At 35.3% G+C, this 19,335-nt stretch overlaps 1 protein-coding gene across 6 annotated transcripts in view; it reads left to right on the top strand.

Moving 5' to 3' along the window:
- Positions 1–18,638, top strand: part of Pdp1 (PAR bZIP family member Pdp1) — a 181,899-nt gene extending 163,261 nt beyond the window's left edge. For all 6 annotated transcript variants that reach the window (XM_081988768.1, XM_081988765.1, XM_081988764.1 and 3 more), the window contains one exon: positions 5,361–18,638. In XM_081988768.1, the coding sequence (XP_081844894.1) occupies positions 5,361–5,447 (87 nt within the window). In that variant the 3' untranslated portion in view covers positions 5,448–18,638. The remainder of the gene's footprint in view (positions 1–5,360) is intronic.
- The last annotated feature ends 697 nt before the right edge of the window (positions 18,639–19,335 follow it).

The raw sequence follows: 19,335 nt of genomic DNA, 5'->3' as shown, positions 1-19,335 counted from the left end.
TCCAAACCTTCCAGATCTTTATGAAAACTTCTGTAGCTTGCCAGAATGTTCTAGAAGCTTTGGAAACGTCCCGAAACCTGCCAGAACGTAATGGAAGCTTCTGTAGTTAGCTAAAACATTCTAGAACCTTTGGCAATGTTCCCAAACCTTCCAGTTCTTTATGGAAGCTTCTGTAGCTTGCCAGAACGTTCTAGAAGCTTTGGCAACGTTGCCAAAGCCTCCAGATCTTTATGAAAACTTCTGAAGCTTGTCAGAACATTCTAGAAGCTTTGGAAAAGTCCCAAAACCTGCTAGACCTTTATGAAAGCTTCTGTAGCTTGCCAGAACGTTCTAGAAGCTTTGGCAACGTTCCCAAAGCTTCCAGATCTTTATGGAAGCTTCTGTAGCTTGTCAAAAAGTTCTAGAACCTTTGGCAACGTTCCCAAACCTTGAAAACCTTTATGAAAGCTTCTGAAGCTTGTCAGAACTATCTCTCCTGTCAATTATTCTTCTTTTCTTAATGTTTCTTCTAAAGTCAATAGCAAAAATTTTAGTTACAATAATGAAATTACCTCTGTGATGCGTCAACTAAATGACAGCTGTCAAGTGTCACTTACTGTTGTCAAAATGTCAATAATTCTTTTTTTGGGACATTTGTGTTTTGAAAGTCAAAGTATTCTCAGGCAACCCCTATTTGGTCTGGTTTGGTCTGGTTTAAGCCGAAGTCAACAGCTTCAAACTGTCATTCTGTCAAACTGTCATATGTCAAAAATATTTTCAAATCCCTTTGCGAGTGTGATCTCTTTTTCTCATTAAATTACCACGTAATCACACTGGAAAGTGGTCTAATTTGGACTAAAATTCACTTACAACCTGCCTGCAATGCATGACTAATTAGACGCATTTTGTTCCGTAAGTATTACCTAATTAATCTTAATAAAAACTAATTAATAGCAGTTTTACATAAAAAAATGCTAATGCTGGCTATAGCCACTTACAACACAGGATATTGTCATAAATTACCTACTTTCAGTATAAACTTTCACTATCCCAAAAGTTCCTGTATTACCAATATAATGTTCAAAGAGCAAAAAAGGAAATTAACTACATTGAATTCAATGAAATTCAGGAGGAATCTCAAAAACTGCATGTTTGGTATTTAAAAATAAAAAAGATATGCAGACGACACAGCCTTCTACGTGGTTCTCCTGGAAATCCAGTAAGTTTAGTCCAGAAAGTAGGGAAAAGAGGGTGTAGAATAGAAAGTATCAATTGAGTTGTTGAAGGGTGAAATAAATGTGCTACTTTACCAGGAAGATTTTACCGATAAATTACCAGTAAATTACTGGTAAATTACAAATATTGGGTTTCTGGCAGTTCAAATTTTGACACCGCTTTTCTCCCTGACTGTATTAAATTATGTAGTGTTTTTTCTGGTTATCGGATAGGAAATTTAATTAGGATTCCAAAAATGTGGTTAAAACACTCATTTCCTTACTCCAAGTGGGGTTTACAGGCGATTTTGTCCCTGGCTGTCCTTTCAAACAGGGTTTCTGGAAGTTTAAATTTTGACACCGTTTTTCTCCCTGACTGTACCAAATTTTGTAGTGTTTTTCCAGGTTATCGGATAGGAAATTTAATGGGGATTCCAAAAATGCACTTAAAACACTAATTTCCTTACTACAAGTGGGTTTTTCAGGCGATTTTGTCCCTGACTGTCCTTTCAAGGTGGGTTTCTGGAAGTTCAAATTTTGACACCACTTTTCTCCCTGACTGTATCAAATTTTTAGCTGTTTTTCCAGGTTATTGGATAATAAATTTAATGAGGATTCCAAAAATGCACTTAAAACACTCATTTTGTCACTCCAAGTGGGTTTTACAGGCGATGTTGTCGCTGACTGTCCTTTTAAACTGGATTTCTGGAAGTTCAAATTTTAAACCCGCTTTTCTCCCTGACTGTACTAAATTTCGTAGTGTTTTTCTAGGTTATCGGATAGAAAATTTAATGAGGATTCCAAAAATGCACTTAAAACACTCATTTTGTCACTTCAAGTGGGCTTTACAGGCGATTTTGACCCTAACTGTCCTATCAAACTGGGTTTCTGGAAGTTCAAATTTTGACACCGCTTTTCTCCCTGACTGTACCAAATTTTGTAGTGTTTTTCCAGGTTGTCGGATAGGAAATTTAATGAGGATGCCAAAAATGTGCTTAAAATTGCTATTTTCACACTGCAAGTGGGGTTTACAGGCCATTTTGACCCTAACTGTCCTATCAAACTGGGTTTCTGGAAGTTCAAATTTTAAACCCGCTTTTCTCCCTGACTGTACTAAATTTTGTACTGTTTTTCCAGGTTATCGGATAGGAAATTTGATGAGGATTCCAAAAATGCACTTAAAACAGCCATTTTCACACTCCAAGTGGTTTTTACAGGCGATTTTGTGGCTGACTGTCCTTTCAAACTGGATTTCTGGAAGTTCAAATTTTGACACCGTTTTTCTCCCTGATTGTACCAAATTTTGTAGTGTACTTCCAGGTTATCGGATAGGAAATTTGATGAGGATTCCAAAAATGTGATTAAAACAGCCATTTTGTCACTCCAAGTGGGTTTTACAGGCCATTTTGTCCCTGACTGTTCTTTCAAACTGGGTGTCTGGAAGTTCAAATTTTGACACCGCTTTTATCCCTGACTGTACCCAATATTGTAGTGTTTTTCCAGATTATCGGATAGGAAATTTGATGAGGATTCCAAAAATGTGATTAAAACAGCCATTTTCACACTCCAAGTGGAGTTTACAGGAGATTATGTCCCTGGCTATACTTTCAAACTGGATTTCTGGAAGTTCAAATTTTAACACCGCGTTTCTCCCTGACTGTACCAAATTTTGTAGTGTTTTTCCAGATTATCGGATAGGAAATTTACTGAGGATTCCAAAAATGACTTTAAAACAGCCATTTTCACACTCCAAGTGGTTTTTACAGGCGATTTTGTGGCTGACTGTCCTTTCAAACTGGATTTCTGGAAGTTCAAATTTTGACACCGTTTTTCTCCCTGATTGTACCAAATTTTGTAGTGATTTTTCCAGGTTATTGGATAGGAAATTAAATGAGGATTCCAAAAATGTGCTTAAAACAGCCATTTTGTCACTCCAAGTGGGTTTTACAGGCCATTTTGCCCCTGACTGTCCTTTCAAACTGTGTTTCTGGAATTTCAAATTTTGACGCCGCTTTTCTCCCTGACTGTACCAAATTTTGTAGTGTATTTCCAGGTTATCGGATAGGAAATTTACTGAGAATTCCAAAAATGCACTTAAAACACTCATTTTGTCACTCCAAGTGAGGTTTACAGGCCATTTTGTCCCTAACTGTCCTTTCAAACTGGGTTTCTGGAAGTTCAAATTTTGACACCGCTTTTCTCCCTGATTGTACCAAATTTTGTAGTGTTTTTCCAGGTTATCGGATAGGAAATTTACTGAGGATTCCAAAAATGACTTTAAAACAGCCATTTTCACACTCCAAGTGGTTTTTACAGGCGATTTTGTGGCTGACTGTCCTTTCAAACTGGATTTCTGGAAGTTCAAATTTTGACACCGTTTTTCTCCCTGACTGTACCAAATTTTGTAGTGATTTTTCCAAGTTATTGGATAGGAAATTAAATGAGGATTCCAAAAATGTGCTTAAAACAGTCATTTTGTCACTCCAAGTGGGTTTTACAGGCCATTTTGTCCCTGACTGTCCTTTCAAACTGTGTTTCTGGAATTTCAAATTTTGACGCCGCTTTTCTCCCTGACTGTACCAAATTTTGTAGTGTATTTCCAGGTTATCGGATAGGAAATTTACTGAGGATTCCAAAAATGACTTTAAAACAGCCATTTTCACACTCCAAGTGGAGTTTACAGGAGATTATGTCCCTGACTGTCCTTTCAAACTGGATTTCTGGAAGTTCAAATTTTGACACCGTTTTTCTCCCTGACTGTACCAAATTTTGTAGTGATTTTTCCAAGTTATTGGATAGGAAATTAAATGAGGATTCCAAAAATGGCCTTAAAACAGCGATTTTCACACTCCAAGTGGTTTTTACAGGCGATTTTGTCCCTTGCTATCCTTTCAAGGTGGGTTTCTGGAAGTTCAAATTTTGAAACCGCTTTTCTCCTTGACTGTACCAAATATTGTAGTGTATTTCTAGGTCATCGGATAGGAAATTTAATAAGGATTACAAAAATGGGCTTAAAACAGCCATTTCCTCACTCCAAGTGGGGTTTACAGGCCATTTTGTCGCTGACTGTCCTTTCAAACTGGATTTCTGGAAGTTCAAATTTTGACACCGCTTTTCTCCCTGACTGTACCAAATTTTGTAGTGTTTTTTGAGGTTATTGGATAGGAAATTTAATGAGGATTTCAAAAATGTGCTTAAACCAGCCATTTTCATACTACAAGTGGGTTTTACATGCGATTTTGTCCCTGACTGTCCTTTGAACCGTGTTCAAATTTCAAAATTTGTTTTGAATCAAACCGGTTTTTGCTAAATAACTCAGAAACGGTTAAAGTGACGAAAAATTTGCAAAAGACTAAACATGTTCCTAATTAACTCCTTAATTCAGCGCTGGAAGTTTGCAGGATTATTTTTCCTTCCAGTATACAGGGTGTGCATGAAAACTATGTTGATTGACTGTTTTTGGTCACCCTGTACGCAATTTTTCAGATAGATTTTTTTGCTCAATACCACTGGAAAAAGGAGCTCAAAACGGTTAATTTGAGTGGTTCAACCTCCCTGAACTCCCAAAAATAACCGAGTTACAGGGTGCTCAACTTTCAAACCACCATTTCAACTGATTTTGTTGCATCAAACCGATTTTTGCTAAATAACTCCGAAACGGTGAAAGTTACAAAAACATTGCAGGAGACCAAAAATGTTTGTAATCAACTCCTTAACTCAGCGCCGTAAGTCTCCAGTACCATTTTTCCTTCCAGTATACAGAGTGTGCATGAAAAGTATGGTGATTGACTGTTCTTGGTCACCCTGTACGCAATTTTTTAGATAGAATTTTTTGCTCTACACCACTGGAAAGAGGAGCTCAAAACGGTTAATTCGAGTGGTTTAACCTCCCTGAACTCCCAAAAACAACCGAGTTCACGGTTAATTTACGCCCATCATTACAAATTAATTTAAAAAAAAATTTAAATCACCTGTCAAGTGCACAAAGTGCAGACAGATGAGACATTCTTGGCGGCTGTCAAACGTCAAGTCAAAAATTTGACAGCTGTCATTTGTCACAAATCATCTTTGCTACGTCATCATCTAGATCTAGAGTAGTTTTGCGGTTTCCAACAGATATTCGTGCAATTTGGACGTTTATTGATCTAGAATCTTGTCTATTTTCAGAACGTTGGACTTCGCCAAGAGCTAGAACGACTGAAGAAAGAAAACCTGATGTTGCAGAACAAATTGTCGAAATACGAGGACGTTTAAACAACACTGAAAGTCTGACGGATACCATTTTACTACCAAACAAGATGCTATCCGAATACTCTAGCAAAAAAACAAGCGGAAATCGTCCGATATTAGAAAATTACTATCATTTCAGCGGTTTTTTTACCATTAAGTGACCCTCCAAAATGCTCAAAAAAATTGAACACTAACCAAACTTTTCGAGCATTTTGCGTTGTTATTTCATTCTACGTAAGTAAGGAATAATCAAAGGCTGGCGCCCTCTACTGTTGATTTAATGCGTTCTTTTTTCCAATTTCGTTTACGGGTATTGTAAATTGTTTTTATCAGGGTGTTCTTTTAATTTTTTTTTCGTTATTCACGGGGATGACACGACGAGGGCGCCACTATGAAACGACGTGTTCCTTTGAAACTAACCTGCAACCAAAACATTTGTAAATAATTACACATTATGTAGTAGTCGCCCGAAGTAGTGTTAATTAGGTTTAAAAACTGAAGAATTTTAATTTTTTGAACGGCGGAAAGTATTTCGGAAATTGCCTCGAACTTTTGGGAAACACTGGTTGATTATCTAGTACAGGGTGTTCCACTGATGTAGTTTTAAGTTTTTACAATTTTTTAGATTATAAATTCATCGCAAGACCAATTAACAGCATTTTTAACCAAAAGAGAGCTAAAATCGTTTTTGCGCCTGCGTTCAGTGTGTGCCAGGTACTAAAATCACGTTTGCGCACAAATCGCAAATTAACTCGCTTCTGACGCCGTTAAGGGTAAAATGCCCCTTTACGGTTTTTGTAGAAAATTAGATTCCCTACAATTTTTGTTCTTTAGTATTTTTCTGAATTTTGCCACGTGGCCGAGTTACGGAGGATTGAAGTTCCGTGAGTAGACACTTTACGCCCACTAAACGTTGTCACGCAAATATCTCCTTTCTGAGGCCCTGTAGCGCAAAATACCCCTCTCAGGTTTTAGTAGAGAATTAAATTATCTACAATTTTTGTTCTTTATCATTTTCTTGAATTTTGCCATGTGGCCGAATTGCGGGGGAGTGAAGTTCCGTGAGTAGACATTCAGACACTCTTACGTCCACTAAACGTTGTTAAGCAAATATCTCCTTTCTGAGGTCCTAGAGGGCAAAATACCCCTCTGAGATTTTAGTAGAGAATTAAATTATCTACAATTTTTGTTCTGTAGCATTTTCCTGAATATTGCCAGGTAGCCGAAATACGGGAGATTGAAGTTCCTTGAGTAGACACTTTACGCCCACTAAACGTTGTCACGCAAATATCTCCTTTCTGAGGCCCTGTAGCGCAAAATACCCCTCTCAGGTTTTAGTAGAGAATTAAATTATCTACAATTTTTGTTCTTTATCATTTTCTTGAATTTTGCCATGTGGCCGAATTGCGGGGGAGTGAAGTTCCGTGAGTAGACATTCAGACACTTTATACGTCCACTAAACGTTGTTAAGCAAATATCTCCTTTCTGAGGTCCTAGAGGGCAAAATACCCCTCTGAGATTTTAGTAGAGAATTAAATTATCTACAATTTTTGTTCTGTAGCATTTTCCTGAATATTGCCAGGTAGCCGAAATACGGGAGATTGAAGTTCCTTGAGTAGACACCTTACGCCCACTAAACGTTGTCAAGAAAATATCTCCTTTCTGAGGCCCTTGAGGGCAAAATACCCCTCTAAGATTTTCGTAGAGAATTAAATTATCTACAATTTTTGTTCTGTAGCGTTTTCCTGAAATTTGCCATGTGGCCGAGTTACGGGAGATTGAATTTCCTTCAGTAGACACTTTACGCCCACTAAACGTTGTTAAGCAAATATCTCCTTTCTGAGACCCTTGAGTGCAAAATACTCCTCTAATATTTTAGTAAATAATTAAATTATCTACAATTTTTGTTCTGTAGCATTTTCCTAAATATTGCCACGTGGCCGAGTTACGGGAGATTGAAGTTCCTTGAGTAGACACCTTACGCCCACTAAACGTTGTCAAGAAAATATCTCCTTTCTGAGGCCCTTGAGGGCAAAATACCCCTCTAAGATTTTCGTAGAGAATTAAATTATCTACAATTTTTGTTCTGTAGAATTTTCCTGAATATTGCCATGTAGCCGAGTTACGGGAGATTGAATTTCCTTCAGTAGACACTTTACGCCCACTAAACGTTGTTAAGCAAATATCTCCTTTCTGAGGCCCTCGAGGGCAAAATACCCTTCTAAGATTTTAATAGAGAATTAAATTATCTACAATTTTTGTTCTGTAGCATTTCCCTGAATTTTGCCAGGTGGTCGAGTTACGGGAGATTGAAGTTCCTTGAGTAGACACTTTACGCTCACTAAACATTGTCAAGAAAATAGCTCCTTTCTGAGGCCCTTGAGGGCAAAATACCCTTCTAAGATTTTAATAGAGAATTAAATTATCTACAATTTTTGTTCTGTAGCATTTTCCTGAATTTTGCCATGTGGCCGAGTTACTAAAGGTTAAAGTTCTGTGAGTAGACACTTTACGCCCACTAAACGTTTTCAAGCAAATATCTCCTTTCTGAGACTCTTGAGGGCAAAATACCCCTCTAAGGTTTTAGTAGAGAATTAAATTCCCTACAATTTTTGTTCTGTAGCATTTTCCTGAATTTTGCCATGTAGCCGAGTTACGGGAGATTAAAGTTCCGTGAGTAGACACTTTACGCCCACTAAACGTTTTAAAGCAAATATCTCCTTTCTGAGACCCTTGAGGGTAAAATGCCCCTCTAAGATTTTAGTAGAGAATTAAATTATCTACAATTTTTGTTCTGTAGCATTTTCTTGAATTTTGCCATGTGGCCGAATTGCGGGGGATTGAAGTTCCGTGAGTAGACATTCAGACACTTTATACGTCCACTCAACGTTGTTAAGCAAATATCTCCTTTCTGAGGCCCTTGAGGGCAAAACACCCCTCTAAGATTTTAGTAGAGAATTAAATTCCCTACATTTTTTGTTCTTTAACATTTTTCTGAATTTTGCCTGGTAACGGAGTTACAGGGGATTGAATTTCCGTAAGAAAACATTTGAGTATAAATAGTATTGTCAAATGCTCACACACAGCTCCACAAGTATGATTTTGACAGTTTTGACATTTAGCTGTCAATTCTTAACGCTCTTTCACCATAAAGGTGTTAACTGTCCAAATAACTTCCATAGAGCTACAAAACTACTAAAAACACTTTTAAACTCACAGTGAAACGGGTTTTATAGCTTTATGAGTAGAATTTTGACAGTTTTGACATTTAGATGACTGTTTTAGACAGACAACACAAAAATAGCTTCTGTCAAAATACCTTCCATGGAGCTATAAAACTAGAAAAAATTCAAACAATCAGTGAAACGAGTACAAATAGTATCGAAAGTATTTTATAGCTCCACGAGCAAGATTTTGACAGTTTTGACATTTGGCTGTCGTTTTTTAACGCACTTTTATCCGTCATCAAGGTGTTAACTGTCAAAATACCTTCCATAGAGCTAGAAAACTACAAAAAAATGTAAACTATCACTGAAACGAGTATCATAGTTATTTAAATGCATTTTACAGCTTCACGAGTATGATTTTGACAGTTTTGACATTTAGCTGTCTGATTTGAACGCATTTTGACTCACCACGAAGGTGTCAACTGTCAAAATTCTCTTCATAGAGCTATAAAGGTACAAAACTTTTTTTAATAATTTAAATTAACATCAAACGCATTTTATAGGTCGACGAGTGGAATTTTGACAGTTTTGACATTTGCCGACACGTATCGTTGGGACACCCTGTACACCATTTAAATTTTACATTAAGACCATGTTAACATCACATCGAAAATGGTCTGAATAAGCATTTTTGGTCTTATACGTTCTATATTAGAATGGGCCACCCTATATATTATATTAAACACTCATTTATCATTGTACCGAAATATTTTCCGCTTTACAGGTTAGTGTTTTGTTGGTATATTGCGCTTGCGTGTAGTATACTGGGTGTCCAAACAGTTTGCGAGATTTCAGTAACTTTTTCTTGAACATCCTGTATATTATAGACAATTTGACAGCTAAAGTTGCCATTTTTGGCCAAACAACCGGTATATTGGCTGGTCACTTGATATCTGGGCCACCCTGTATTTATTGCTTTACTCAAATATTGCGAACTTATTGTACAGGGTGTTTGAAATATCACAGTAACGTTGCTGTTTTAGGAGCGTTTTGCAATGTTGCCAAATCTGTTCTTGTGTCCGCCATATTACAGGGAACTTACTTTTTTAAATCCCCGAAAAAAACCCTAAAATTTGCAACACTGGCAACACTGTAAACGGTCTCAAACAAGACATTTTTCTATTTGACAGTTTCCACTTTGACCTTACACAACTCGGTTGTTTTGACAGCGTTTTACAATGTTGCCAAATCTGTTCTTGTGTCCGCCATATTAGTGGGAACTTACTTTTTTAAATCCCCGAAAAAAAACCTAAAATTTGCAACACTGGCAACACTGTAAACGGGCTCAAACAAGACATTTTTCTATTTGACAGTTTCCACTTTGACTGTACATAACTCGGTTGTTTTGACAGCGTTTTGCAATGTTGCCAAATCTGTTCTTGTGTCCGCCATATTAGTGGGAACTTACTTTTTTAAATCCCCGAAAAAAAAACCTAAAATTTGCAACACTGGCAACACTGTAAACGGTCTCAAACAAGAATTCTACTATTTGACAGTTTCCACTTTGACTGTACATAACTCGGTTGTTTTGACAGCGTTTTGCAATGTTGCCAAATCTGTTCTTGTGTCCGCCATATTACAGGGAACTTACTTTTTTAAATCCCCGAAAAAAAAAACGTAAAAGTTGCAACACTGGCAACACTGTAAACGAGCTCAAACAAGAAATTTTACTATTTGACAGTTTCCACTTTGACTGTCGATAACTCGGTTATTTTGACAGTTACAGGGTGGTTCAATATATCAGTTTGTAGGTCTTGAAATCCCCTTTTGACCACCCTGTAGTAAAAATAGTAAAAAAAAACGTCAAATAACTAAGATATTACGTCATAAAGACAGGTTTGACTGAATTACTTCACTTTAACTGTCTATTTTGACAGTTACCTTAATCAGTGACTAGTTGAGTGTTTTGACAAGTTTTTCGGAAACAGAATGACGTTTCTGCCATTGAACCGTCAAAACAGACTAAAAGTGTCAAAATGGGGTGGAAACTGCGATTTGCAAAGCTCTAAATTTTGACAGCGCGTATCTCCGTTGTTTTTCAAGATACAGAGTTCGTTTTGGCACTAATCGAAAGCCCTGAATTTTCTCTATAAAATCATTTATTAGAGTTTTTTCGCTGAAATGCACTGAAAACTAGTTATTTACGTCTAAAGTGTCTTGTCAAAATTAGGACAGGTAACTGGAAAAATTTGCTTTTATGACAGCTTTTGCAGGTTTTCTATCTAAATTATAAAGTTTTTACTTATTTTTGCTCTAAATAGGCTGAAATTGTGGGGTTAGGGGCAAACCAACACTTTTTCTGAGCAAAACCCATTTTGACAATTTTAGTAACTTAACCTACAAAAATTCAGAAACCTGTCAACGAGCTGTCACAAATTTTTTGTCACTGATTGTGTCAAGTGTCAAAAATACCCGTCAGATATTTGTCATTAATGACAGTTGTCTGCCAGCGCCGTAGTGGGGACAAGTGTCACTTAGTGACATACGAGCAAGAAACTTTTTTTGGCCAAAATCAAATTTTGAAAATTTTTAACTCAAAAACCTGTCAAACGAGCTGTCACAAATTTTCTGTCACTGATTGTGTCAAGTGTCCAAAAATACCTGTCAGATGTTTCATTAATGACAGTTGTCTGCCAGGCCCGTAGTGGGGACAAGTGTCACTTACTGACATACAAGCAACAAAAATTTTTTAAGCCAAAATCAAATTTTGAACATTTTTAACTCAAAAACCTGTCAAACGAGCTGTCAGAAATTTTCTGTCACTGATTGTGTCAAGTGTCAAAAATACCCGTCAGATGTTTCATTAATGACAGTTGTCTGCCAGGACCGTAGTGGGGATAAGTGTCACTTACTGACATACAGGCAACCAAAATTTTTTTGGCCCAAAATCAAATTTTGAAAATTTTTAACTCAGAAACCTGTCAACGAGCTGTCACAAATTTTCTGTCACTGATTGTGTCAAGTGTCAAAAATACCCGTCAGATGTTTCATTAATGACAGTTGTCTGCCAGGGCCGTAGTGAGGACAAGTGTCACTTACTGACATACAAGAATCAAAAGTTTTTTAAGCCAAAATCAAATTTTGAACATTTTTAACTCAAAAACGTGTCAAACGAGCTGTCAGAAATTTTCTGTCACTGATTGTGTCAAGTGTCCAAAAATACCTGTCAGATATTTCATTAGTGACAGTTGTCTGCCAGGGCTGTAGTGGGGACAAGTGTCACTTACTGACATACAAGAATCAAAAGTTTTTTAAGCCAAAATCAAATTTTGAAAATTTTTAACTCAAAAATCTGTCAAACGAGCTGTCAGAAATTTTCTGTCACTGATTGTGTCAAGTGTCAAAAATACCCGTCAGATGTTTCATTAATGACAGTTGTCTGCCAGGCCCGTAGTGGGGATAAGTGTCACTTACTGACATACAGGCAACCAAAATTTTTTTGGCCCAAAATCAAATTTTGAAAATTTTGAACTCAAAAACCTGTCAACGAGCTGTCACAAATTTTCTGTCAAACCATGTCACTAGTGCGGGCAGTATGTGTTAAAAATGACGCGCTAATGACAGTTGACAGGTCGAACGGAGTAAAGTCTGGACGTCCTGCAGGCCACTCCAATTATAATTACGGAATTACTGTCTGTGAGTGTTTTGGACAGTCCAAACCTCGTTTTAACAACCTTAAGTTATTCTGAACATACGTTCAAGTGACACGTGACACTAAATAACTAGTTTCGATCCGATTGGGTCTCCTCAGTCAGGCTGTTTTTTCCAGTTTCAACAAAAGTCGAACGGAGTAAAGTCTGGACATCCTGCAGGCCACTCCAATTATAATTACGGAATTAAGACCTGTAGTAATTAATATACAGGGTGGGCGTTTTCTTTGTTCAAAAGACAGTTTGGTCACTCTGTACACGAAAAATCTAACCTCGTCGTTTCGAGGAGCTGTTATTTTGTAGAATAATTGTTATTTGTTTTTATGTTTATATATAGTTTATTTTTTCGGTTGAAGTTAAGTTTAGCAGATAAGTAGGTCGCGCGCAAGCGCCTATACAGGGTGTGCACCGTGGGCGCGACCAGCGTAGTAATTTTTGTAGTTGAAAAGAGACAATGCTCACACGTTTTACAGGTTAGAAAAGGAGAGGAAAACCAGTTAATTAGATTTGTGTTGTTTTTGTAAATTATTTGCAAAAAAAACAAGGCTGATTTTTTGATGTTGCATTATAGTCAATTACTTTTCCCTGTACGTTTGTATATAGGAATTAAAAATAGCCCAGAAAAGTGAGATAATGTACAGGGTGAGCTTGATTTCTGACGATGGATAGTACAACATTACTATAAAGCCTTTTTGCACTCCAATCACGTTGTTTTCACTGGATATTTTTAAAAACCAGTTGATATTATGTAAAAAGTAAAAGATTCTATATTCCTTGTTATACACTGGTAAATTGGCACTTAAGTGAACACTGCCAGTTGTTATTGAATTTTGATGTGGCAACAGTGTATAAAATAGATTATTTACGTTTACATCCATTCTGTAATATGCTGTTTTCTCAGTGTAAGTGATAAAGAACTCAAACGTTACCGTTATTCAATTTTAAGGTGTAATAATATAGTAGATTATGTAATAACGATCATTTTATACAGTTTTTGCCTTTTGAATTGGCCTTAATAAAATTTACCTTTTTGACTCGAAATTTTACATGGTTGTTGTGTGTGTGAAACTTTTGGCAAATTTGTTGGTTTTTGGTTAAAAAAATGGCAATTTTTTTGCACAATTTCACCTCCAATTTACCAAAAGTTTCTTGTATTGTTACTTAAAAAAAAATGCTCTATACCATAAGAGAAGTTTGGGTAAATTTTATTTTTTAAGACGCTACTAGATAGTAATAGTTGACGAAAATGGTGAAATGTGATTGGTCGACAGAAAATGACGTAGATTAAGCGTTCTGTACGGTTTTTGCAACCAAGAAATGCTGTTTTTGTAGGGAAAATTGTAGTGTTTAACTGAGATTCGTTGAAACTGTAATAACTGCTACTGTGAGCATTAAAACGACGGAAAATTAAGTTTTTTGTGTTTTATTTTCGGTTTTTTTCTGGATTTCTGGTGTGAAAAGGCCTGAAAACTGGCAAAATCGACTGTTTTCAAATTCACTTCAAAAAACCGTATTATCTAGAACAATTTTGACACCAGAATCACGATTTTAAGACTAAAATTAGTGTATCCAGAAATGGAGGAAGTTTATGGAAGACCCTGTCAAAAGCCTTAGTAAAGTCTCATTTTGACGCAATTTTCGTGCAACTTTCAGTTCAACCTTAAATAACTCAGTTATTTGAAACATTTGCGACAAATACATAAGAAGATAATAGATAGCCACTGAATAGGGCTATTCCGTGACGTTGACAGGACAACGCTAAGTCTTACCGTTTGGCCGCTAGAGGGCGTCAAAGTTGACCTACATTTTTCGGATATTTTCGAAAATATCTCAGAAATCGTTCAATTAATGAGGCTGAAATTTTTATTGGAAATGTATCAGTATAAGGCGCAACTTTTTTCACATGTACTATTTTTTCGAGCAATGTACCGTTTTTGTGTAAAAAAATAAAAATTGAAATTTTAAAAATGTACCTGGGGGTTACCCCTTGCAATTTTCTTGTAAACAATTTTGAATTTTTAATTTTGACTTTGACTGTGCAAATACCTTTGGATCGATGATGGAAATCTGATGTATGGTGTCAAAGTGACATTTTGGCTTTAATAAGGGATCTACGCTGTGAAAAATGCTTAAATGTGTCTGTTTCAAGACAAAATCGCCTGAAAAACCCACTTGGAGTGAGAAAATGACAGTTCTAAGCACATTTTTGGAATCCTTATTAAATTTCCTAATGGAAAACCTGAAAAAAACTACAAATTTCGGTACAGTCAAGGAGAAAAGCGGTATCAAAGTTTGAACTGTCAGAAAGACAGTTTGAAAGGACAGTCAGGGACAAAATCGCCTGTAAAACGCACTTGCAGTGAGAAAATGACAGTTTTAAGCACATTTTTGGAATCCTTATTAAAATTCCTATCCACTAACCTTAAAAAACACTACAAATTTCGTTACAGTCAAGGAGAATAGCGGTGTTAAAGTTTGAACTGCCAGAAAGACAGTTTTAAAGGACATTCAGGGACAAAATCGCATGTAAAACACACTTGCAGTGAGAAATTAACAGTTTTAAGCACATTTTCAGAATCCTCATTAAATTTCCTATCCAATAACTTGAAAAAGCACTACAAAATTGGTACAGTCAGGGAAATAAAACGGTGTCAAAGTTTGTAAAGTGACAAACACATAAATGCAAAATTCACAATTAAATCAACCATTTAATTAACGAATAATAAAATCAAATTAACAGATAAATTAGTCAAAATTATTAAAGCAACTTTGGTATTAAATTACAGTTGGATTAAGTCAAATATGACAGTTCAACCTGAAAAAAAAAACTGACAGTTAAGTAAGTCAAATTAGAAGTTAAAAAAAGGTGAAAAAATTATAATTAATTAGAGTAAACAATTGATAACAGATAACAAAGTAAAAAAACATTGACAAATAAATACCTTAAAAACTGTCAGATAAATAAGTTAAAAGTGCAAGTTACCCCCATCAAAAAATGACAGTTACATAAATCAAAAACTGAGAATCAAAAATTTCAAAAATATGTCAAATTTGACAGTTTTTTTTTTTGGTAAAAAATTCGAAAAATTAGCAAATTTTTGTATTAATTTCGAAAATGGTGAAATGTGATTGGTCGACAGAAAATGACGTAGATTAAGCGTTCTGTACGGTTTTTGCAATCAAGAAATGCTGTTTTTGTAGGGAAAATTGTAGTGTTTAACTGAGATTCGTTGAAACTGTAATAACTGCTACTGTGAGCATTAAACGACGGAAAATTTAGTTTTTTGTGTTTTATTTTCGGTTTTTTTCTGGATTCCTGTGGTTTAAATTTGCCTTGAAAAGGTGTGGAAAGGCCTGAAAACTGGCAAAATCGACTGTTTTCAAATTCACTTCAAAAAACCGTATTATCTAGAACAATTTTGACACCAGAATCATGATTTTAAGACTAAAATTAGTGTACAAAAGTTTATCCAGAAATTGAGGAAATTTATGGAAGACCCTGTCAAAAGCCTTAGTGAAGTCTCATTTTGACGCAATTTTCGTGCAACTTTCAGTTCAACCTTCAATAACTCAGTTATTTGAAAAATTTGCCACAAATACATAAGAAGATAATAGATAGCCACTGAATGGGGCTATCCCGTGAAGTTGACAGAACAACGCTAAGTCTTACCGTTTGGCCGCTAGAGGGCGTCAAAGTTGACCTAAATTTTTCGGACATTTTCGTAAATATCTCAGAAATCGTTCAATTAATGAGGCTGAAATTTTTAAAGGAAGTGTACCTGTATAAGGCGCAACTTTTTTTATATGTACTATTTTTTCTAAAAATGTACCGTTTTAGTGTAAAAAAATAAAAACTGAAATTTTAAAAATTTACCAAGGGTGCCCCCTAGCAATTTTTTTGGAAAAAATTTTGAATTTTGAATTTTGACTTTGACTGTGCAAATACCTTTGAATCGGTGATGGAAATGTGATGTATGGTGTCAAAGTGACATTTTGGCTTTAATAAGGGATCTACGATGTGAAAAATACTTAAATATGTGTGTTTTAAGACAAAATCGCCTATAAAACACAGTTGGAGTGAGAAAATGACAGTTTTAAGTACATTTTTGGAATCCTCATTCAATTTTCTATCCAATAACCTAAAAAACACGACAAAAGTTGGTACAGTCAGCGAGAAAAGTGGTATCAAAGTTTGAACTGCCAGAAACTCAGTTTGAAAGGACAGTGAGAGTCAAAATCGTCTATAGAACCCACTTGGAGTAAGAAAATTAGTGTTCTAAGAACATTTTTGGAATCCTCATTAAATTTCCTATCTAATAACCTCAAAAAACACTACAAAAGTTGGTACAGTCAGCGAGAAAAACGGTGTGAAAATTTGAACTGCCAGAAAGACAGTCAAGGACAAAATCGCATGTAAAACCCACTTAGAGTAAGAAATTGACAGTTTTAAGCAGATTTTTGGAATCCTCATTAAATTTTCTATTGAATAACCTTAAAAAACACTACAAAAGTTGGTACAGTCAGCGAGAAAAGCGGTGTGAAAATTTGAACTGCTAGAAAGACAGTTTGAAAGGACAGTCAAGGACAAAATCGCATGTAAAACCCACTTATAGTAAGAAATTGACAGTTTTAGGCACATTTTTGGAATCCTCATTAAATTTCCTATTGAATAACCTTAAGAAACACTACAAAATTAGTACAGTCAGGGAAAAAAACGGTGTTAAAATTTGAACTGCCAGAAAGACAGTTTGAAAGGACAGACAAGGACAAAATCGCATGTAAAACCCACTTGGAGTAAGAAATTGACAGTTTTAGGCACATTTTTCGAATCCTTATTAAATTTCCTATCCAACAACCTGAAAAAACACTAAAAAGTTAGTACTGTCAGGGAGAAAAACGGTGTGAAAACTTCAACTGCCAGAAAGACAGTTTTAAAAGACAGTCAGGTACAAAATCGACTGTATAATCCACTTGGAGTGAGCAAATGGCAGTTTTAAGCATATTTTTGGAATCCTCAGTAAATTTCCTATCCAATAGCTTGAAAAACACTACAAAATTCAGTACAGTCACATAGAAAAGCGGTGTCAAAATTTGAACTGCCAGAAAGACAGTTTTAAAGGACAGTCAAGGACAAAATCGCATGTAAAACACACTTGGAGTGAGAAAATGACAGTTTTAAGCACCTTTTCAGAATCCTCATTAAATTTCCTATTCAATAACTTTAAAAAACACTTTAAAATTGGTACAGTCATGGAAAAAAAATGGGGTCAAAGTTTGTAAAGTGACAAACACATAAATGCCAAATTCACAGTTAAATCAACCAATTAATTAATGAATAATAAAATCAAATTGACAGATAAATAAGTCAAAATTGATAAGTAACTTTGGTAATAAATTACAGTTGGATTATGACAGTTTAACCTGAAAAAAAACTGACAGATAAGTAAGTCAAATTGACAGTTAAAAAAGGTGAAAAAATGATAATTAAGTAGATTAAACAATTGATAACAGATAACAAAGTAAGAATCATTGACAAAGAAATACCTTAAAAATTGTCAGATAAATAAGTTAAAAGTGCAAGTTACATCAAAAAATGACAGTTACATAAAATCAAAAACTGAGAATCAAAAATTTCAAAAATATGTCAAGTTTGACAGTTATTTTTTTGGTTAAAAAATTCAAATTATATATACTATATTCCTTGTTATCCACTGGTAAATTGGCACTTAAGTGAACACTGCCAGTTGTTATTGAATTTTGATGTGGCAACAGTGTATAAAATAGATTATTTACGTTTACATCCATTCTGTAATATGCTGTTTTCTCAGTGTAAGTGATAAAGAACTCAAACGTTACCGTTATTCAATTTTAAGGTGTAATAATATAGTAGATTATGTAATAACGATCATTTTATACAGTTTTTGCCTTTTGAATTGGCCTTAATAAAATTTACCTTTTTGACTCGAAATTTTACATGGTTGTTGTGTGTGTGAAACTTTTGGCAAATTTGTTGGTTTTTGGTTAAAAAAATTGCAATTTTTTTGCACAATTTCACCTCCAATTTACCAAAAGTTTCTTGTATTGTTACTTAAAAAAAAATGCTCTATACCATAAGAGAAGTTTGGGTAAATTTTATTTTTTAAGACGCTACTAGATAGTAATAGTTGACGAAAATGGTGAAATGTGATTGGTCGACAGAAAATGACGTAGATTAAGCGTTCTGTACGGTTTTTGCAACCAAGAAATGCTGTTTTTGTAGGGAAAATTGTAGTGTTTAACTGAGATTCGTTGAAACTGTAATAACTGCTACTGTGAGCATTAAAACGACGGAAAATTAAGTTTTTTGTGTTTTATTTTCGGTTTTTTTTCTGGATTTCTGGTGTGAAAAGGCCTGAAAACTGGCAAAATCGACTGTTTTCAAATTCACTTCAAAAAACGGTATTATCTAGAACAATTTTGACACCAGAATCACGATTTTAAGACTAAAATTAGTGTATCCAGAAATGGAGGAAGTTTATGGAAGACCCTGTCAAAAGCCTTAGTGAAGTCTCATTTTGACGCAATTTTCGTGCAACTTTCAGTTCAACCTTAAATAACTCAGTTATTTGAAACATTTGCGACAAATACATAAGAAGACCGTAGATAGCTAATAAATGGGGCTATCCCGTGACGTTGACAGGACAACGCTAAATCTTACCGTTTCGCCGCCAGAGGGCGTCAAAATTGATTAAAGTTTTTCGCACGTTTTAACAAATATATCGAAAACTGGTTCAGTTAGAAGGTTGAACACAATACACTTTACACACTTTTGCGGTACAACGCATGGTTTCACCTTGAAAAAAGAATAATCAAAATTTAATATTTATTTTATGGGTGCCCCCATCAAATTTTTGAGAAAATTTTGTCAATTTTTATTTTTTTTTTAAATTTAGCAAATACCTTTGAATTAGCCTCTGAAACTTGACGAATGGTGCCAATAGGATGTATCGGTGTTTATTAAGCAGCTACACCCAAAAAACTGCCCACAAATGCCGA

This window comes from Ips typographus, linkage group LG10 (assembly GCF_016097725.1).
Source record: "Ips typographus isolate SLU linkage group LG10, UJ_Ityp_2.0, whole genome shotgun sequence".
NCBI lineage: Eukaryota > Metazoa > Arthropoda > Insecta > Coleoptera > Curculionidae > Ips > Ips typographus.
This window is presented reverse-complemented; position numbering and strand designations above follow the sequence as displayed.